Below are 21,140 nucleotides of genomic sequence, written 5' to 3' on the forward strand. Positions count from 1 at the left end.
AATGACCGACGTGTCGCCGTGCGTGCCTGAGTACTGCGGCCAGGCAATGACCGACGTGTCGCCGCGCCTGAGTACTGCGGCCAGGCAATGACCGACGTGTCGCCGCGCCTGAGTACTGCGGCCAGGCAATGACCGACGTGTCGCCGCGCCTGACTACTGCGGCCAGGCAATGAACGACGTGTCGCCGTGCCTGACTACTGCGGCCAGGCAATGACCGACGTGTCGCCGTGCGTGCCTGAGTACTGCGGCCAGGCAATGAACGACGTGTCGCCGTGCCTGACTACTGCGGCCAGGCAATGACCGACGTGTCGCCGTGCCTGACTACTCCGGCCAGGCAATGACCGACGTGTCGCCGTGCCTGACTACTGCGGCCAGGCAATGACCGACGTGTCGCCGCGCCTGACTACTGCGGCCAGGCAATGAACGACGTGTCGCCGCGCCTGAGTACTGCGGCCAGGCAATGACCGACGTGTCGCCGTGCGTGCCTGACTACTGCGGCCAGGCAATGACCGACGTGTCGCCGTGCCTGACTACTGCGGCCCGGCAATTACCGATGTGTCGCCGCGCCTGAGTACTGCGGCCAGGAATGACCGACGCGTCGCCGTGCGTGCCTGACTACTGCGGCCAGGCAATGACCGACGTGTCGCCGCGCCTGACTACTGCGGCCAGGCGATGACCGACGTGTCGCCGTGCGTGCCTGACTACTGCGGCCAGGCGATGACCGACGTGTCGCCGTGCCTGACTACTGCGGCCAGGCAATGACCGACGTGTCGCCGTGCCTGACTACTGCGGCCAGGCAATGACCGACGTGTCGCCGTGCCTGAGTACTGCGGCCAGGCGATGACCGACGTGTCGCCGTGCCTGACTACTGCGGCCAGGCAATGACCGACGTGTCGCCGTGCCTGACTACTGCGGCCAGGCGATGACCGACGTGTCGCCGTGCGTGCCTGACTACTGCGGCCAGGCAATGACCGACGTGTCGCCGTGCCTGACTACTGCGGCCAGGCAATGACCGACGTGTCGCCGTGCCTGACTACTGCGGCCAGGCGATGACCGACGTGTCGCCGCGCCTGACTACTGCGGCCAGGCGATGACCGACGTGTCGCCGTGCGTGCCTGACTACTGCGGCCAGGCGATGACCGACGTGTCGCCGTGCCTGACTACTGCGGCCAGGCAATGACCGACGTGTCGCCGTGCCTGACTACTGCGGCCAGGCAATGACCGACGTGTCGCCGTGCCTGACTACTGCGGCCAGGCAATGACCGACGTGTCGCCGTGCCTGACTACTGCGGCCAGGCAATGACCGACGTGTCGCCGTGCGTGCCTGAGTACTGCGGCCAGGAATGACCGATGTGTCGCCGTGCCTGACTACTGCGGCCAGGCGATGACCGACGTGTCGTCGTGCCTGACTACTGCGGCCAGGCAATGACCGACGTGTCGCCGTGCGTGCCTGAGTACTGCGGCCAGGCAATGAACGACGTGTCGCCGTGCGTGCCTGACTACTGCGGCCAGGCTATGAACGACGATTCGCCCACCGCCGCTTCGTTACTGCCACTTCCGGGCCACCGCCGCCGTTGTGCCGCCGCCTCCGCCGCGCAATTTGCCGCCGCAGCCTTCACCGCCGCCATTGATGCCTTCGCCGCCCTGCCGACGACACTGCCGCCGCCGCAGCCCCTCCCTTCCTGCCTCCCCCCCCCCCCCCACACACACACTGCCGCCACCCTCGCCCTCGCCCTCGCCCGCAAGGCCTCTCTTTATTCTCTGGCCCTCGTCGCCTGCAACACTCGCCCGACATGAACTTTAGCCCGCTCCCTCGTGACGCCGCCCTCCGCAGGCTCAACGTCCGAGCTTTGTCCCCCGTCACTCTCCTCTCATTTCAGACCCCACACATGCGCATAGCTGTTCCGACCAATGCAGGCGCCTTGCCTCACCCCTCTCACGGGCGGCCCCCATTCTCTCTGCTCTGCAGGACGCGCGCCGAGAGGCGCTACATGGTCGACTTCAATGAGGGCGAGGGCGAGTCGGCTTTCTTGGTTGTGAGATCAACAAAGGGCGTCTGGTTCGACAATCCCCACGTGTTCCATCGGAGCCTCGCAAAGGTGCCAATCAGCTTTTGTTTCGCGGAGGGGGCCCAGGTTCAGACCGAGCTCGGGCCAACAGCTTCCGTCAAGGTCGGTGGCTACTTCGCTTCCCGTGCGGAGTATGAGGAGTGGCATCAGCGCCGCCGCGCGAGCCTGACGCTGCCGCCTTCGCTCGGAGCTGAGGTGCGCACTTTTACGCCAGGATCAGCATTGTCCCTGCGGTGTCCCCGTCTCCAAACATTTACGCTTCTCCCTCGCGCAGGCGTGCGGCGTCAACAACGACGTCGTTGTGACGGAGGAGGCCGCCACTCAGGAGGCTGCCTCCGAGGAGGCCGTCGTCGCCGAGGAGTCCGCCACCGAGGAGGCGACCATCAAGTCCGCGGTGTCCGCCGCCGCGGCGCCCGTCGCCGAGGAGGCGCCCGTCGCCGAGGAGGCCGTCGCCGAGGAGGCTGCCAAGGAGATCGAGAAGCCGGCACCGGCCAAGACCGTTTCCAACCCGCCCGACAAGCGGCACGTTGAGGTGGAGGACGACGAGTCGAAGTCGTGGAGGAAGAAAAACCGCCGCAAGCAGATCAAGCGGGTTTTGGCGGGGCTTGTGGCCATGGCGAGAGAGTCCGAGGCCTTCGCCTCCCTCATTCTGGCGTGGTCGTCGCCGCCTTCGCGCCTCATCATAGCCGAGGTGCACGCCAGGATCGTCATCGTCCCTCCGGTCTCTCCGAACACGTGCGCATTCTCCCTCACCCAGGCGCTCGGCATCAAGAACGACGTCGTTGTGAAGGAGGAGGTCGCCACCGAGGAGGCCGCCTCCGAGGAGGCCGTCGTCGCCGAGGAGTCCGCCACCGAGGAGGCGACCATCAAGTCCGCCGCCGCCGAGGTGTCCGCCGCCGCGGAGGCAGTCGCCGAGGAGGCGCCCGTCGCCGAGGAGGCCGTCGCCGAGGAGGCTGCCAAGGAGGTCGAGAAGCCGGCCAAGACCGTTTCCAACACGCCCGACCCAACGGTGAGCGCGCCGCAGCGTTCTCTCCTGGCACTCCTAGCCTTCCACCCACCCGTATTCTCTCTCCCGTGTTCCCCGCAGGAGTGGGCCGACCGGTCAATGGTCGTGGAGGACAGCTTCTACGCCTCCAAGCCGGTGTTTCTGACCAGCGTCGAGATCGGGTTGGCGGAGCCGCGCGCTGCGAAGATCATGCAGCGCGTCTCGCGCGGGCTGCTGGCGCGCAAGAAGGTGGCCGTGAAGGAGGAGGCCGCCACCGAGGAGGCCGCCACCGAGGAGGCCGCCGCCAAGTCCGCCGCCGCCGAGGAGACCGCCGCCGAGGAGTGCGCCGCCGAGGAGGCCGCCACCAAGTCCGCCGCCACCGAGGAGGCCCCCGCCGCCGAGGAGGCCGCCTCCGAGGAGGCCGTCGTCGCCGAGGAGTCCTCCACCAAGTCGGTCGCCACCGAGGAGGCCGCCGTCGCCGAGGAGGCCGCCTTCGAGGAGCCCGTCGTCGCCGAGGAGTCCGCCACCGAGGAGGCGACCATCAAGCCCGCCGCCGCCGAGGTGTCCGCCTCCCAGGAGGCGCCCGTCGCCGAGGAGGCCGTCGCCGAGGAGGCCGTCGCCGAGGAGGCTGCCAAGGAGGTCGAAAAGCCGGCCAAGACCGTTTCCAACACGCCCGACCCAGCGGTGGTGAGCGCGCAGCAGCATTCTCTCCTGGCACTCTCCTCGCTCTCCCACCGGTAATAATCTCCCTTCCCGTGTGCCCCTATCGCGCGTGCAGGACACCACCTGCTACCCGGGCCTGCCCACGCCGAACGCGGCGGGGAAGAGCGGGCCCGCGTCGGCCCGCAGCGGCTCCGGACCGGGCTACGTGGACGGCGTCGAGGCTGCAGTCCGCCGGCTGGGCGAGAGCGTCGTCTACCAGGCTACGCCCGCCGACGGCAAGAAGTCGCCGTCGCCGGGAGTCCCCACCTCCGGCGGCATTGCGCCCGTGGCGCCCAAGCCCCTTGGCGCGGTCGCGGGCGCGGGGCAGGCTGAGGCCGAGGTCGCCAAGGAGCGCGAGCACTGGGAGGGGCGGCTCAAGAAGGCGAAGGCCGCGCTCGATCTCATTGCCGAGCAACGGGAGAAGTGGGCGGACCTGCAGTCGCGGCGCTCGGGGAAGTGCCGGCGCAAGGCAAGGCGCTGCCGCAACAACCCCAAGTTTGGCAAGGCAAAGGGCAGGCGCAAGTCTGGCAAGGCAAAGGGCCGCGGCCGCGGCACGCACCGGCGACCGAAGCCGCGCGGCGGGCCGCAGACGCCGCCTTGCAAGTCGCCGGACCGGCGCCGCGAGCCGCAGACCACGTCCGGCAAGGCGCCATTCGCCGCTGGCACGTGCGGCGCCGGCGCTGGCACGTGCGGCGCCGGCGGTCGCGCCGCCCTCAAGGCGGCGGCCAACTGCGTGCAGGGCGGCTACACAAAGGCCGCGGGCGCTCTCCGGTGGCTGCTCCTCGTCTGCATGCCAGCCTTTGGCCACTGCGCGCCCGCCGTGCCTAGCCCGACGGCGGTGGCCTCGGCCTTCTCGTCTGCCGTCGCCTCGGCGTCCTCGGCCTTCTCATCCGGCGTCGCCTCGGCGGCGTCCTCGGCCTTCTCGCCCGCCGTCGCCTCCAAGGCGTCCTCGCTCGTGAGCTGCTCGCCGCTTCTCATGCCCGCCCTCGTGCTCATCCTCCTCGCCATCGCTTGCGTCGCCTCCTGGCCGACCGCGGCGAGCGGAAAGGGGGCTCGCGGCGCGGCGTGGGCCACCTGCCTCGCGGGCGCCGCCACGGCGTGCCTCACCGGCGCGGCGGCGGCGCCTGCCGGCTTCTTCGCGAGCGCCTTCTCGTGGCTCGCGGCGGGTCCGCTGCAGGTCGCCGCCGCGGTCGCCGCCTTGGCCGTCATTGGCACGGTGATGTGGCGCCGCAACTCAAAGGCCCGCCGCTTCGGCATTCTTCTCTGCTTGGCCACCGTCTCCGGCGGGTTGGTCACCGTCGTTGGCGCATTCAAGGTGCGATCTGCAGCCTCCTCTGGCTCTGCCATCGCGGGGGCGGCGTCCTCGCTCGGCAGCTGCTTCTCGCTCCTCCCCCCCGCCCTCGTCCTCCTCCTCCTCGCTGTCGCCTACGGTGCCTCCTGGCTGCCCGTGGGGAGCGGAGTCGAGGCTCGCGGCACGGTGCGGGCCCCTGCCGTCTGTCTCGGCCTCGCCGCGGCCTGCCTCCCAGGCGCAGCGGCGGCGCCCGAGGGCTTCTCCTCGTCGAGCGCCATTTCGCGGCTCACGGATGGGATGTCGACGTCGACGTGCGTTCTTATCGTCGTGGTGGTCGTTCTTACCGTCGTGGTGGTCACCCAGGGCGTCGCCATCCTCGCGCTGCTCGCCGCGGACCGGCGGCGTGTGCTCCCCAAGGCCCGCCCTGCGTCGCCGGCCGACCCAGTCTCGGCGCCGCCCTCGCCGCCGGAGCCCGTCGACGCCGACAAGCCGTCGACTCTGGGTAATGACGAGGCATCTGGCAGGACTAGCCGACCGAGTATCAGCCTCGATGATATCACCGCCGAAGGATCTGGCCTTCAACGGCTGCGAGCGCTGGACCGGAACAAGGACAACCGGCTGGACGCTGCCGAGCTGGTTCAGCTCGTGCAAGACCTGAGGAAGGAGGCGGCGGAGAAGAAGGAGGCGCTGGTGCGGGCCGACCAGCACAAGATGCAGGCCGACCGGCACAAGAAGGCGGCCGACCGGTACAAGAAGGCGTTCTTCGTGGCGGTGCTGCTCCTCGTGCTGCTCTTTGGCACCACGTTCGCCTCGTCGCTGACCGCGGCCTTCCTGGCAAAGGACACCAAGGTCACGACCAACAACTTCTTGGTCTCCGCCGACAACGGCGAGGTGCTCAGGACCGGCAGCGCCGAGTTTGCTCTCGCGCCCCTTGTTGCCCCCGATGTCGAGTCGGACGAGGCGGCCACGGAGTGGCACGGCGACCCGAACGCGACGACGACCGTGCTCGTCGACGCCAACGGTGGCGCGGTGGCGACGGCGGCGGCGACCGACAGCTTCGGCGTTCTCGTCGACGCGGGCGGCGCGGCGGTCAAGACCTTTGCCACCACGAATGGGGACAATCACATCACCACGCCAAACGGGCAGACCGTCAAGACGGAGCTCGCCGAGTACGTTTTCGAGTCCCCGTCCGATGTCATGGCGAGAATGATCCTGGCGTACACTAGCCGGCATCTTGGGGCACTCAATCAGATCTACTTTACCCTGCCATCGGATGGGCAGTCGTTTGCATTCGGCATCAAAGGGTACATGACGCGCAACCTCCACGTTGCCGCCGTCATTCCCAATACGCCTTCCACCGAGGGCGCAAAGTGGGTGCTCGTGGATGATCCCCAGAGCGACCTGGCGGAGTACTCCATGTGCGCTCGCCGCGCCTCTCGCCCGGCTCAGCTGTCCCCCCCCCCCCCCCCACCTCCCCCCCCTTCCTGCGCCCCGTCCCGCCCCTTCCTGCGCCCCGTCCCCAGCTCGGCCAGAAGCCTCCCTCCCGTGCGTCCCTCCCAGGTTCATCAAGATGGTTCTCCTCACCACGACGGACGAGGCCTTCCCAGGCGTGATTGCGGTTGCGCTGTTTGAGGAGGGCCTCGAGGACGAGATGATTGCGTCGCTCATCCCGCTCAACTCAGGCGACACGAGCACGGTCAAGTGGCTCCTATCGACGCCAAGGTCGGGCCTTATCGCCAACGGCACCGCCAGCGACGCCATCACGTTCGCCGTGAATGAGCTGGGCTACAGAGGCAGGGGCCTGTTTGAGGTGATCGTCAACATCAGCTCCGAGGTGGTCTCGGGAACAAACGATACGCGCCGTCGGCTCTCTCATGGACGGCGGCTCTTTTGGAACGACATCGGAAGAGCCTTTGAAAATATCGGCAGGGAGATCGGAGGCGCGTTTGAGGACTTGGGCGACGAGATTGCCGGCGTCGTCAGCCAGCTGGGGGACCTGATCGAGGAGGGCTTGGAATTTGTCGCCTGTCAGCTGGGACAGGTTGCGGCAATGCTCGTCGACGTCGTCGTCGACGCCGTTATCGACCACATCATCAATCCCCTCGGCAACTTTCTCTGCAGCAACATCGCGACACCCGTGGCGGACGCATTGCGGGAGATGGGCAAACTGTGCGTCGAGCCTTCTGGGCAGTGCTTCCCAGACGCGCTCAACCCGTCGGATGACGAGATGGTTGAACTCTTCTCGATCTCACATGGCGACGCCGCGCAGCTGACGGTGAGCGGCAAGGCTACGCTCAGAGCTTGCGCCCAGGTGAAGGACGCGCAAGTCGATTGCGACGGGCTCGGCAGTTTCCTCACGAATACAGCGCAGGAATGGGCAGAGAAGAACATCAACGGGCCCGCTCGCGAATTCCTCACCTCGACTTGCCGGCGGCAGCTCAATGCAGCGCCGGTCAAGCACTCCGTCATTCGCGACATTGCCGGCGCAGCTGTGGAGCAAGTGAGCGGCGGCCACCGCCGACTCACTGCTGCGCTGCACGCGGCGAAGCGAAATGGAACGAGCGACTCCTTCTCTCAGCGGTTGGTTGCTCATGCGACTGCGGCGGCTCTCAACATGACCCAGGATCGGATCGTCGATGCCGTCGCAAAGCGGCTTGTCGAGGAGCAGGAGGAGGCGTCCCGCCGCCGGCTAGTCGCGGAGCATGACGCCCGTGGACGCCGTCTGGACACAATCGTGTCCAGCACTTGCCACGCTACGTGCGAGGGCAGCTCAAACATTAATCCGGGCTGCGCCATCTGCAAGTCCGAGCCCAGGCAAGGCAATGCGGCGGGGCCGCGGAACAGCGCATTAAATGTAAACGGCTGGAATTGCGGCAATGCAATCACGTGTCCGGCCGGCAGCGGGTGCGTCGCTCGCGACACCCGCAGCTATCGAGGAACCATTTTCGAGTGCTATGAGGGCGCTCCTCCGTACCTGCTCAGCGCCCTCGAGGGGCGAGAGCCGACTGAAGCGCTGCCTCCCTCGCTGGGAAAGCTCAGACTCGCCTTCTCGATCGAGGCGGGCATCGAGATTCAGGCAGAGGCGGCGGCCGCATTGGACGAAGCGAGAGAGATTGACCTCCTTGAGAAGTTCGGAAAGCCGGTCGACATCGCATATGGCAAGACCATCCCTGTTTCTCCGTATGGAGCGGTCCTGACCTTTGAAATCGACGCCCGCGTCAGGCTGCGGCTTCCGCTCGCAGTACACGCGACCTTCGAAGCCGCCGGTACAGCAAACTTGCTCGTCAAGTACGACAGGGAGTGGGAGGTCAACACGGACCAGCAGGGACTAGAGCAGAGCCAGCTGTCACCAAACATCGATGCTTGGCAGCTGACGACCGTCGACAACTCACAGCTGGAGTATTCGGTGTCGGGCGGGGTCGCGGCCTCACTCTCTGCCAAAGTTGGCTGCTGGGTGGAGATCGAGCTGCGGCTGGCCGCCCACATCGCCACGTCAATCACTCTGTATGGAGAGGCAGCCGCGAGGTGGGAGGTCATGGGCGGCACCGATGCCTCGGCCTGCGTCACCGCCGCCGTCAACGCGGCCCCCTCCTTCCAGTGCCAGCGTCTGCACACGAGCCTGACGCCGTACGTCGAGTACTCTGACAGCCAGGTCGCCGTTCCCGTCTCATCGGGCTCGACCGCCAACGGGTATGCCGCCCTTGGCTTCTGGCTCTACGCGCCGTACCCTCAGATTAGCCTGCGCGTCGGGTGGGAAATGGGCACGAGCGCGAGTCTACTCGACCTCTGCGTGGGCTGCTTGACGTATGAAGCGGCCGGCACGCTATCGGTGTGCCCGTCCGGCGTATCGTGGGACAGCTACCTCGGCCCTTCTGACTACCCAGGGCAGGGCGAGGAGCACCCCTACGGAAGGTACATGCTCCGGACGGCCCACGTCGAGAAGATCTCGTTTGACGCAGCATCGGGCGGGGCGCAGAGGAAGTTCATTGCGAAGCCCAAAATTGATGCACCTCCATGGACCCACTTCGCACACGTGGGTAGCTACGGCAATCCGTCATATAGCTCAGCGTCTGGCATCCCTAACTCGAACGGCAACGACTTCACTCGCGACTGCAAGAACTATGACCGAGCCACTATCGCCCAGATTGTCATGGTGCTCGCCTCCCCACCCTTCCCCCCCCACCCCCCCCACCCCACCACACACCACACACCCACACCACACACCACACACCACCACCCCTGCAGGGCTCGGTCGCTGACTACGTGCGGCCATCCGCCGGGTGCACCTTCTGCCAAATGATGGAAGGATCTGGGTGCCACGACTGGCTTGACCCGAACGGAAACTGGGTCACACCACCGGCGTCGGGCGGGCACAAGGGCGGGTCGAGGGAGGGGTGGCCGCGGGAGGCCTACGGCGGCGCGGACAACCGCGTGTACCTCACCTTCTGGGGCAGCTTGGGGGCGGGGAATGTCGGGGGATGCTGCTACGATTCATACAGTTCCGGCAGCTCCTGGAATCGCGAGCTCGACGTCTACGTGCAAACGCCGCCTCTAGCGCAAACGCGGCCGACTCTAGCAATGCTCGATCTGCGTACGGCCACCACCTACCAGGGAAACGGTGAGTATGACAAGCAGGCGCCAGTGGACGACAACATCTTCGCGGACACCACGGGCAGCCTCAACTGGGGCGCCTGTGGCCACTTCACGTCCTCCCGATGGTGGGGCGTCGACCTCGGCGCGGATCGCTATGTCGGATACATCCGCATGCTCAACCGCGACGTAGCCACCGAACGCTTGCACGACGTCGACATTTACTTGGGAAGCTCGTACGGCACTGTTGGGACACCCAGCACTATGGTTCGTAGCGGGGTGCGCGTCGACTCGAACTCGCCGTTTTACTTCACGATCAATGCGCGCGGCCGGTACCTCTTCCTCCGCAACAACGCCGCCGATGGCCTCACTGTCTGCAAGCTATATGTCTGGGCATCGCCGACTCTAGCAATGCTCGATCTGCGTACGGCCACCACCTACCAGGGAAACGGTGAGCATGACAAGCAGGCGCCAGTGGACGACAACATCTTCGCGGACACCACGGGCAGCCTCAACTGGGGCGCCTGTGGCCACTTCACGTCCTCCCGATGGTGGGGCGTCGACCTCGGCGCGGATCGCTATGTCGGATACATCCGCATGCTCAACCGCGACGTAGCCACCGAACGCTTGCACGACGTCGACATTTACTTGGGAAGCTCGTACGGCACTGTTGGGACACCCAGCACTATGGTTCGTAGCGGGGTGCGCGTCGACTCGAACTCGCCGTTTTACTTCACGATCAATGCGCGCGGCCGGTACCTCTTCCTCCGCAACAACGCCGCCGATGGCCTCACTGTTTGCAAGCTGTATGTCTGGGCATCGCAAGCATGAAAGGGCCACGAACAGAACGCTAAGCCGATAGCGAACGACCCTGGCCCGCAGGGAGGGGGGGGGGGGGGGATGCAAGTGTGCTTTCTTGCTTATCTGGCGTGCAGCGAGAAACCACACCCCTCCATACAGCCTGTTGCGTAAACCACGCCAAGCGGGGATTTCCGCGAAAATCTAAAAACCACGGCGCGCCGTAGGCGCATCCCCGAGAAAGGGCCCACACACGAGTGTGAAGCGGGTAGTCTCACCCCATCCCCAGGGCCTCCAGGGCTCGCACCTCAACCTCTCAGCGCCATAGGACGTATTTTCTTCTCAATAACAAGGCTGTGAACAGGAGCCCCGTTCAATTTGTCTCTTCGCCTGCGGCGCGCACTTGTCATATTGCCCAAGTCTGCGGCGTTCTGGGCGGTGTGGATGGAGGTGTGTGCGTCTTCCTGTCGTCCCAAGCTGCTGACTGGTCCAGCGCTTCCTTATTGTCATTAAACATTCCTAGACCCCGATTGATTGATAGAAAGGCAAAACACACAGTCCGACCAACGACTGGGACACCAACGCGGTATGGGTGGACGCAAGTGGCAAGACGGGCGGTGACGGTCCACACAGGGCGCGTCGTGCCGCGAGTGGAGCGAGAGGCTCGAGGCGCGCGGCTGTCGGTCAACCCTGCGGCGCATACGCGCCGCCAAGGCTGCTCGACAGGCGACTGGCATTGTGGCGACGCGGTCGCCGTTACTCCAACTTTGCTTTGCCGAAAAAAAAGCGCCCGTCCTTTGCTTTTTAGCCGCCGAAATTTAGCTTGCTGTTTTTCAAGTCGGAGCCAGTCTGCGGCGACCACAGCGCTCACCGCAGGGATATGCGAGCTTTTCAGAGTCAAGCTTTTGCGCGAAAATCCCACACTCGTGGATTTTGGGGCGCTGCGCACCCCCTATGCCCCGTTTAAGCTCTAGCGTGTCGCCAGCGGTGAAGCCCACGGCTAGTGCTCCTCCTCGGCTCCTCGCCGCCTCGCTCACGCCTTGCCTACTCACGGCCCCGGCGCCCACGCCTCGAAACCGCTGCGACTCCAGTTGTGGTGGCGCGGAAGGGAGGTGGCAATGGCCCAACACTGGGCACGGGACTGGCGCGCACTGGCACTAACACAGGTACACCACGGGAGCTGCCTAAGCGACTCCCGCGAGGACGGCGAGGCACTTAGCAAGCTTCCGAGCGTCACCTTGCCACGGAGCTCAGAGCGTGCCCGTGCGACCAGCTCCGGGCGACCTGCAAGCCACGCTCGGTAGCCGGCGATCACCCGGGTGCGCTCACCCGAGTCGCTTCTGGTCATCCGGAGCGGATTGCCCCAGCCGCCGTCGCATCCGGCTGGAGCACCTGCACATTTGCGGCCGACGTACGTGTCGTACTTCTCGCCCCGCCGGCAGTGGACCACGAGGTGGCGGAACCCGCCTCCCAGCGGCTCCGGCGTGCGCTTGTCGACGTCATTGCGAGTGTTCGCGCAGCCGACGCCGGCCGCCAGCTTGTCGCGCTTAATGTAGTACATCCCCTAACGGCAGGGGAAGGGCGGTGGGGAGATGTGGGTGTTGCCACGGAGATCTCGCACGCCATACCTGGTCTACTAGGCTTGCAGCCTCACCTTCCCGTTCGCAAGCGGATAGCGGATCGCATTCTCCTTGTCGTGGGTGGGCTGGCGCAGGCGGGAAGGCGGGCCCGCCTTGCCGCCCCGCCGCTGGCTGGAACCGCCGCGAGGACAGCGAGTGGGGTGAACCTCGTTGTGAATGCAACATGCCCGCATCGTATGCGGCGTGCGATCTACAGTCGTCGAGCGCCAGCGAGCGCGGCGCCGTCTTGTGTCGGGGATTCCGGAACTGTCTTGTGTCGGGGATTCGATACGCGAGACCTCGATGTCCGGAATTGTCTGCAGATTGTAAGCACCTTTGTTGTGGCCTTTGAAAGGAGGTGATTTGGAGTACTACAGTACAGGTACACAGTATTTGCAGTAGACATCCTCTAATGTGAATGTGTATGTGTGTGATGTGTGTGTAGTGTGAATTAGGTGCGCTGCCGCTTGGCGGCAGTCGCCTCCGCATACGCGGCCTCGAGCTTGCGGCTCAGCTCGCTCTCCCGCCTCGACTGAGGCTGGGGGGGGAGCACCATCGTGATGTCCATCTGCATGATCTCGTCCAGCGTCGTTGGCTCCGTCTCGGTGGCGCCGTCGTCGTGCGTGACCCGCTTGTAGAACTTGACCTCCTTATTGAAGCCGGGGACCACCTTCACCACCTCAGCGAGCCGCTGCAAGCAGAGGGTGGGAGGTCATGATATCTCATTGTGGGTGGCGGGAAGGCAGTGGCTGGTGACGCGGCTGCTGGCAAGCGCGCGCGCCTTGGCGAGGTACTTGGGAGTGGTGATGAAGTGCTTGCGGTAGTAGTGGATGTTGGTCCAGCCCTCGGTGCCGTCGTAGTACGCGGGTTGGCGTACTTGATGTCGCGCCCACTCATCCTGCCCTGGAAGATGATAGCCTTCTTCTTGGAGCGGTCGAACAGCGTCATCTTCGGGTGAATCTCTTTGTGCGAGTCGAGGACCTCGAAGAGCTTCGTGTTGAGCTCGTCCTATCGATATGGGGAGTCAGGATGAGCCCCGCGCGGGAGGGTGCGGGGCAGAGGGGATTCGAACCCGTGTGGTCTTGATCATGCCGGGTTCGACGGAGACGACGCCGTTGCTCGGATCCACGATGCACTCGACCGTGTGCTGATGGAACGGTGCGGTGTCAGGGCGGTGGGTGGGGTGTGCGGCCGGGAGCGGGGAGAGCACCTCGTCTTCGACGCTGTCGCCGAAGACCGGGTCCTTGTCCACCTTCTTGGCCGGCGTTGGGGTCTCGCTTGCCGGCGTGACACAGTCGTCGCCCTGTGGGGTGCGGGCCGATGTGCTTGGGCGCGTAGGGCGGGCGGGGGGGGACGCGAGAGAGGGGGGGGGGGGGGGGAGGTTGCACCCAGTCCGTCTCCGCAGCCTTGCCCTTGGGGGTCTCGGCCATAGCGAAGATGCGCAGGTGCGCAGGTCCGAGCTGCACTGGAGGTGGCAACTCGTCGGAGCTTCCGGGGTGACATCTAGGGAGCCCTGGTCGTTTCCGCAGGCGAAAGGACAAGACGTGCTTTTAAACAAAGCGCCCGTCCTTTGCTTTTTAGCCGCCGAAATTTAGCTTGCTGTTTTTTCTTTATAGGCGTCTGCAACTTCCAAGCTGCGTATTCTTCTTGTATTATCGTCGAGTAGTGCAGGTACTCCGTGGGGGCAGTGTGTATTCTTGTAACAACATGTGCGTATTCTCGTATCACTGGCTCCGAGTAGAAAAAGAAAGAAAACATGCAGTGTGGTGTTCATTAGCTCCGAGTAGAGGGGGCGTCCTGCAGTTAAGGGGAAACCCGGTACGCGGGGCCAACCCCTCGGAGACCCGTGTTTACTTTACGGCCCTTTCCCTGCGAATGCGCGCCCCCCCTAGCTAGGGGTCAGGGCTCTCTAGCCCGTAGCCCGATGCCGATCATCCGGCTCGCTGGGTGCGCTTCTTAGCTCCCCGGCCCTGGATGTGAGGTTGCCGACTGCACTCCAAGTGCTCCAAGTCCACGTAGCTCGCTGGGAGACGTGCGCAACCTAAAGTTGGGAGAAAACAGAAATAATAGGGGGGAGTCAGAACGGAGAACGAGAGAAAAGTGTCAGTCAGGAGGGGAGGGCGTAGGCTGGCGTTTTTGCCGCGTAATCCTGAACAGTTTTTTTGGGGTTTATACGTGCGCTGAGAGTCCTGAGAGGGAATCCTTTCATGTTTCAACGCTCAACAACACATCTTTCACATGCGCCACCGGCACCGCGTACAGACAGAGAGATACACCTCCGGACGATGCGGACCGCGATTCACACATCATCTGCAGTGTGTGCATGTGTAGATTTACCACGGGCTTCCCAAAGGGGAGACGCCCGGCGCAGTGGCAAAAGGAGCCCACACGTCCCCTTTCTCTACGCGTACTTGCCCATGAAATCGGCGTGGAAGGCCGTCATCCGATCCACCACGTCCGTCATCTCGGACTCGGGCGGCAGGAAGGTGGTGCGGAAGTGCCACGTGCCTTCCTTCTGCCCAAAGCCGCTGCCCGGCACCACGACGATCCCCGTCGCCTCCAGCAGCGCGAGAGCGTAGAAGGTGTCGGGAACCTTGCCGGCGTCCTTGGCCGCCGCGATCGCCTTCGGCGGCAGCGTGATGGACGGGAAGGCGTACATGGCGCCCTGCGGCTGGTTGCACGTGACACCCTCCAACGCGTTGAGCCCGTCCACCAGCATCGTCGCCCGTCGCTTCATCGAGGCGAGGATGGCGTCCCTCTCCCCGGAGTAGATCTCGTACGAGGCGTCGCCCGGCCGCGGCGGCTGCACCATTAGCCCGGTGGCGATCTGGCCTAGGAACGGTCTAGGGAACGTCCGAGAAGGGTCCGGGAAACGCCATGCCGGACCGGAGCGGTCTGGGCCGAGGGTGTTGGAGCAGAGGCCGATCGAGATGAGCTTGAGCAGCTGCGCCTTGACCTAGGGAAGGCCCGGGGCAGGTCGAGGAAAGGTCCAGGAAAGAGCTCGAGCAGCCGCGCGTTGACCTCGGGGTCGAACCCGACGATCTCAAAGTAGCCGCCGCGCAGACCGCACTCGCCTGCTCACAGCCTCTCTTTTGGCCGCTCGTGGAACCTGTCTCACCCGCGCAAGCCGGGCCCACCGAGGAAGCCCTTCGAAGTCGAGTGGAAGGAGACGAGCTGCAGGTTTGGCCGCGGGCTCATCTCCATCAGCACCTGCGCAACGAAGACACCAAGGCGGTACTCGAAAGAAGGAGCTTGCTCTGACATGCGTTTGAGTGCTGCAACAGCGCGGATGAGCTGATATCGGCGGAACCACGCGGTGCGAATGTGAGCCCGCGTCATCTGGGCCGTGCCTCGACGACGAGCACCAGAGCAGTGCGAGGGGCGGGCTCCCCCACTTCCGCACCTTTTTGAAGGAGTGGAAGGGGCGGCCGCCGTCCCAGATGTTCTCCTGGTACACCTCGTCTGCCATCAGCACCAGCCCGTGCTTTGCGCAAAAGTCGATGCACTCCACCATGTTGTCGTACGGCAGCGAGTTGCCCGTCGGGTTGCCTATTCCTTGGCTCCACTACATCCACCCTTCCATCCATCCGTCTCAACCAGCTGCCGGCCGTTGGCCGCCTGGGTTGATGACCACCAGAGCGCGCGTCGCCACGCCCTTGGCCTGCGCATCCTCCAGCTCCGCCTCCAGCAGCGAGATCGGCAGCGACCAGCCCGCAGCCTCGTCGAGCTCATACCCGAGCATGTGCGTCTCCTGCGTCGTGCGCTCCAACGTTGGGGCGGGGACCCGTGTATCGTGCAGTGCATCGGGTGAGTACGAAGTCGGCTCGAGTGCGAGCTGGAGACGCGCATCGTGCTCCGCGTCTAGGGCGCGTCTCCTGCAGCGCCAGCGTGGCCGAGTAGAGCGGGTACTGCGGGATGGGCACCTGCAGTCATTCGCCCACAGCATCAGTACACTGCCATCTCGGATAGGGGCGCCAGGAGCCCGTCCAGACTGCTATCTCGGCTGCCTCGCGGCTATCTCGGCTATCTCGGCTGTCTGCTGCGGCACCAACAGCCCGTCCCATGTCTCCCCATATCTCCCCACATCTCCCCACATCTCCCCATATCTCGGCACCAGCAGCCCGTCCGAGCCGCCGCCGCGCAAGATGAGGGAGAGCAGAAAGCCGACGCCCTTGGAGGCGCCGTCGGTCAGGAAGATGTCCTGAACACAGCTCCTCCTCCCTCGGTGAGTGCGCGCTCTAGAGCCGCGGCGTGCGCGCGGCCGCACCTCGGGGCTGGCGGGGAGGCCGTCGCGCGACGAGATGAAGTCGGCCACCTGGAGGGGAGCCAAGTGGTCTCCCGGAGGTCTGGCTGACACCTCTCGCCGCGAGCGAGCAACCCCCGAAAGGGCGGTCCGAGAGGGCAGTCCGAGAGGGCGGTGGGTTCGGGTACCGTGGGGGTAGGGTGGGGTGGGTTCGGGTAACGTGGGGTAGGGTAGGATGGGTTCGGGTACCATGGGGTAGGGGGGTTCGGGTACCGTGGGTTAGGGGAGGGTGGCTTCGGCCGTGGGGTAGGGGAGGGTGGGTTCGGGTACCGTGGGGTAGGGGAGGGTGGGTTCGGGTGCCGTGGGGTAGGGGGAGGTTAGGGTACCGTGGGGTAGGGGAGGGTGGGTTCGGGTCCGCCCTCCTGCTCCCGGACGATCCGGAAGCCCTGGCTGTCCGAGTACGCGCCGACACCCGACGGGATGGCGGCCAGGTACTCCTTGGCGCGCGCCTACCGCACCAGCCACGGGACTGAGCCCCCCGCTGGGTTCGATACTCTGGGGGTATGGCGGCCAGCCACTCCTCGGCGCGCGCCTGGTCCAGCCACGGGGTGCAGACTGGTAAGGAGGAGGCCCCTCCCTGACGCGGGTGGACGAGGCGCGTGGCGCGCGCGATTGCGTCGGGCGCAAACAGCGCGTCGACACCCGGCTGGTCGAGCAGCGCCGGGCAGACCATCAGCGAGAGCACCTGAGGGGAAAGTTCCGAGAAGGTTCCGAGAAAGTTCCGTCGCCGGGCACACCATCAGCGAGAGCACCTGAGGGGAAGGTTCCGAGAAGGTTCCGAGAAAGTTCCGTCGCCGGGCACACCATCAGCGAGAGCACTGCCGAAGACGCAGCCGAGATACGCCCGAGATGCCGGCCGAAGTACAGATACAGACAGCCGAGAGACTCGGCCGAGAGACGGACAGCCGAGATAGCGCCGGGGCAGACCGGCGAGAGCGCCTGCCTGTTGAGATACGGCCGAGATACGGCCGAGATACAGCCGAGATACGGACCGCGAGAGCACCTGCCTGTTGAAGCCGATGGGAGACTGACCGACCGCCTACGAGACGCGGCAGGGACACGTCACGGACAGGCCCGGGGGCTTGCCATGGCCAGACCCCTGGGTTAGGGTTAGGGTTAGGGTGGTCTACGGCCGTCCAGGCGCCGGCTCTCCCCCGTCAAGGTTAGGGTTAGGGTTAGGGTTAGGGCTAAGGTCAGGGTTTGGGTGGGTGTGCCCACCGCCTCCGCGCTGAGGGAGATATAGGGGAGATACAGGAGAGATATAAGGGAGATATAAGGGAGACAAGTGGAGATGCAGGGGAGATATAGCTTGCTTGACGCGGCGGCGCCTGCGGGTTGCCGATGTTGCACTCGAGGACCTTCTTGAAGGGCACGTTGGCGCTGCCCGCCGCCATCTCCTCCTTGATCGCCGCTGCGCGCTGCACCAGCTCGCCGCGCACCTGACGTCCCAGCCGTGCAGTGGAGGAGCAAGGACGAGGCCACTGGAGCGAAGGCTGCAGACGGACGCTGAGACGGATGCGCTGCAGGCTGTGCCGTGCCAGCCCGCCGCCGGTGGTGCAGCTAGGCATGAGCCACGCAGACACAGGACAGGCGTGGGCAGAGGGTCGCCGCACGCGGATCCGGGCGAGCGGCGCACCGCGTACTGTGCCGAGAGCACGTTCGGGTTGATCTCGCCGAGCGTGAGCACGTGCGACGGCGGGTACGGCTTGCGAAGGGCGTCCGCGCCCCCATGGAGAGTGGAAAGTCGACGGCGCAGCGCGAGCGGACGCGCAGTCTGCGCCACAGGCCGCGCAGTCTGCGCCGCAGGACGAAGCGCCTGCCGCATCTCAAAGCCCGCGCCCCCAGGTAGGGTTTGGACTTTCTGCGGGGTATGGTATGATGCGACTCGAGACCATACCCCCCCACCTGCTGACAGACCCAGCCTCCCGGAGACCGGGGATGGGCGGTCAGGACCATACCCCCCCCCACCCTTTGGGCCGCGAGGGTACCTACCCCGGAAAAAGTTGGAACCAGGGTTCGAACTATTTGCAGGTGGTATCCGACGGTGTCTATCCCTCTACACCGCGGCCCGCCATGAAATCTAGCCGTGTGTGCTGGCGTCCCCGGGTCCCAGCGGGTTTTCACGTAACAAGCAAGCACACACCGAGGGCCCAACTTCAGAATCGTGCTTTTTTGGTTAGGGACCAAAGCGCGAAGGACCACTTTTGGGTTAGGGACCGCGGGCGACAGGTTAGGGACCGATCGCCGCCGCATACGCCGGCGGACGGCCACCATCGGTGTTTTTGGCTTCGCCACCGTTCAAAGCGTGCGCAATGCGCTCGCCGACATCAAGCGAGCACGCCTGTCCGACGAGCGGCTTGCTGTGCGGATGGCTTCTTGTGGCTCTCGTCGAGAGCGTTTTGCGACCCGGCGGGTGGGAGAATATGTGTCGTCTGATGTGTCACTGCGTACGTCATATCAGTCTTGATAACAAGCACGGTCGATCCGTCGAAGCGATACACTCGTTCCTATCACGTTGGACGGCTGGCACAGAACTCTGTGCCAGCAACAGGAACCGAGCCGTACGGCAAGAAGAGCTCGATGGGGAGCGAGAACCGTCAGAGGAGCTTCAAGGGTAACCTGAAGTCCTCCGTGACGCGCTCAATCGCTCCCAAGCGGGTGGCTCTCGAAAACCGTCGATATCTTCCGGAAAGACTGCTCTTGCCGAGCAGCCGATATGCCCAGACGGAGGCGCAGAAAGGCTGCGAGTACTCAACGAGTTCCGCGACCTACGCAGTCAAACCTGGGGGGGGACTGACCGCATCATGGCGGACTTCCGAAACCTCCGTGAGCACCTCTGACGGTTCTCGCTCCCCATCGAGCTCTTCTTGCCGTACGGCGGTCTTCCTGATGCGTGCCGGCACAGAGCTCTGTGCAAGCCGTCCAACGTGATCGTGACGAGTGTATCGCTTTGACGGATCGACCGTGCGTGTTATCCACATCGATGTGACGTACACAGTGACACATCAGACGACACATGCTCTCCCACCCGCCGGGCCGCAAAACGCTCTCGACGAGAGCCACAAGAAGCCGTCCGCACAGCAAGCCGCTCGGTCGAACACGTTGCTCGCTCGATGCCGGCGAGCGCATGTCGCACGAGGTAGACGGTGGCGTAGCTAACATCACTGACGAAGACCAACCGCTGGCTTGAGCGGCGGCGATCGGTCCCTAACCTGCGGTCCTTCACCGCAATCGGTCCTTCGCGCTCGTCCCTAACCCAAAAAAGCACGATTCTGCAGGCAGCCTGTGCCTTTTGGTGTACCCCGTTTGTACCGCGTCCTGTGCCCCCGAGTTCATTTAATATAACTAGTGGGGGACCTGCGGCGGACCCGCCTCTGTTGTTCGCGGGCAGTGAGAGACGCAGGATCTGCACGCCAAAGTGGGGCCACTCCGCATTTTCATTTTGGTTTTGGGTTGTCGGAGATCATCCATCAGCACTCATAAGTCAGTCAAAGCAGTCGTGGCACGTGGAGCAGTCGCTGCATGCAACGGCGCCGCCACACGCTCCGGACGACCGACACACCGACACCACGCACAATGGTAGGCCATCGCGTACGATCGGCCATCGCACCCACCGCAAACACCTCGCCGCACAAATGGGGGGAGGCATAATCCCACACACACCGGAGCAGCGCAGACACCTTACACGTCAGCGCTCGCTCGATGTGGCCGGCGCTCTCCCCTCTCCTATCGCCTTTTCAACGGCGGCGTGCGGCCACGCGCCGCGCCGAGCCGGTCTCGGCGGGAGACCTCGGAGCCGCACGCGATGCGGGCATGCGCGATGGCTCCGTTGGCTCCGTGCCTAAGGCAGATAGATTAGGGTGTGAGCTGCGGCAGCCACCGTTTCTGTACCTCGATCACGTGCAGGCCGTCGGAGGCCGCGCTGGATGGCCCAGGGAGGGCCGGCGGCGGTGAAGGCGTCCGTCGATGAAGGGATGTCGTCGAGGGAGCCATCGTCCTACGCGGCTGGTGCACCGGTCCAGTTGTCGGAGTTCGAGATCGCCGTCGACTTGGAGAGTTCGGCCCGTTGACGAACTCACGGAATGTGAGCGACTTGGTGCACGCTGATAGTCGAGCATCATGGCTCGCACCTCATCCTGAGCGCAAGGAACTCGCCCAGGGGCCAGCTGTTGGCGTCGCCGTTTTGATCGAGCTGCATCCACTGCATGGTTTCGTAGTCAAGCGTAAACGCCCAGGAGTTGGTGCCTGGAGGTGACTTGCTGATGAGAGCGCCTTCCAGGCGGGTAGTCGTGCCCCTCACCTAAGGTCATACGGCGGCGTCAGGGGGGGGGAAGGGGCGCGAAGCGTGAACATGGAGGCAAGCAGGTGGTGGCTGCACCTGGCCAAAGCCGGCGACCAAAGTTGTCGTAGGTTGTGCGGGTATCGCTGAGCGTGAGAGGGACTGGATCGGCAGCAGCGCGGGCGGCAGCGGCCGGAGAGGCCGGAGAGCCGTCCGACGGAGGCCGGTCGTGCATCCGCGCGTCGGCCGTAGGGGCCGGGGGGGCGGCGGCATCCATCGCTGCGGGTCGCTGCGGGCCGACGATTGTGGACTGATCGATCGTGGCGGGCGGTGTTCAGCTGGGACGTTCTACGTTAAAAGAGCGTCGGCGCCGACACGAGAGACTTATAAGGGTAGAAGCACGATTCTGAAGTTGGGCCCTCACACCGCCGAGTCCGCAGCGGCCAGCGCCATGAGGCAAGATCTACAGCGCCATAAAAGCCTGGCCTAGGGCATCAGCTACCT

General features: G+C 64.9%; 4 protein-coding genes across 4 annotated transcripts; 2 read left to right on the forward strand and 2 right to left on the reverse strand.

Annotated features, from left to right (window-relative positions):
- Positions 1 to 1,965: 1,965 nt before the first annotated feature.
- Positions 1,966 to 2,909, forward strand: EMIHUDRAFT_432147 (hypothetical protein; the record flags this gene model as incomplete). Its single annotated transcript, XM_005775424.1, has 3 exons — positions 1,966 to 2,264; positions 2,344 to 2,760; positions 2,827 to 2,909. Coding segments are annotated over exons 1-3 (771 nt in total), but the record flags the coding sequence as incomplete, so codon positions are not given.
- Positions 2,910 to 9,501: 6,592 nt separating this feature from the next.
- Positions 9,502 to 10,629, forward strand: EMIHUDRAFT_432150 (hypothetical protein). The gene has a single exon (XM_005775425.1). It carries the CDS (start codon positions 9,626 to 9,628, stop codon positions 10,466 to 10,468), a length of 843 nt encoding a protein of 280 aa, XP_005775482.1. The 5' UTR covers positions 9,502 to 9,625; the 3' UTR covers positions 10,469 to 10,629.
- Positions 10,630 to 14,252: 3,623 nt separating this feature from the next.
- Positions 14,253 to 18,189, reverse strand: EMIHUDRAFT_447795 (alanine aminotransferase). Its single transcript, XM_005775426.1, has 14 exons — positions 17,994 to 18,189; positions 17,686 to 17,796; positions 17,361 to 17,396; positions 16,950 to 17,042; positions 16,720 to 16,806; positions 16,322 to 16,369; positions 16,169 to 16,255; positions 15,930 to 15,977; positions 15,652 to 15,805; positions 15,458 to 15,603; positions 15,192 to 15,264; positions 15,076 to 15,128; positions 14,941 to 15,010; positions 14,253 to 14,886 (listed from the first exon to the last, which is right to left on the reverse strand). Exons 1-14 carry the CDS (start codon positions 18,180 to 18,182, stop codon positions 14,456 to 14,458), a joined length of 1,626 nt encoding a protein of 541 aa, XP_005775483.1. The 5' UTR covers positions 18,183 to 18,189; the 3' UTR covers positions 14,253 to 14,455.
- Positions 18,190 to 18,587: 398 nt separating this feature from the next.
- EMIHUDRAFT_195595 (hypothetical protein) lies at positions 18,588 to 19,693 on the reverse strand (the record flags this gene model as incomplete). The annotated part of the gene is made up of 5 exons (XM_005775427.1): positions 18,588 to 18,789; positions 18,977 to 19,125; positions 19,192 to 19,243; positions 19,354 to 19,542; positions 19,626 to 19,693. 5 exons carry the CDS (start codon positions 19,691 to 19,693, stop codon positions 18,588 to 18,590), a joined length of 660 nt encoding a protein of 219 aa, XP_005775484.1.
- Between the last annotated feature and the right edge of the window lie 1,447 nt (positions 19,694 to 21,140).

This window comes from Emiliania huxleyi (assembly GCF_000372725.1).
Source record: "Emiliania huxleyi CCMP1516 unplaced genomic scaffold EMIHUscaffold_3, whole genome shotgun sequence".
Lineage (NCBI taxonomy): Eukaryota > Haptophyta > Isochrysidales > Noelaerhabdaceae > Emiliania > Emiliania huxleyi.

Bases quoted from the DNA above. Each gene is read 5' to 3' on its own strand.
- EMIHUDRAFT_447795 (XM_005775426.1), bottom strand. From the start codon at position 18,182: ATGCGGCAGGCGCTTCGTCCTGCGGCGCAGACTGCGCGGCCTGTGGCG. The intron at 17,043-17,360 runs GTGCTCTCGCGG...CTTTCCCCTCAG, and splicing joins CCATCGGCTTCAACAGGCAG to GTGCTCTCGCTGATGGTCTG. The intron at 16,370-16,719 runs GAGGGCGGACCC...GCTCCCCTCCAG, and splicing joins TCCGGATCGTCCGGGAGCAG to GTGGCCGACTTCATCTCGTC.
- EMIHUDRAFT_432150 (XM_005775425.1), top strand. From the start codon at position 9,626: ATGCTCGATCTGCGTACGGCCACCACCTACCAGGGAAACGGTGAGTAT.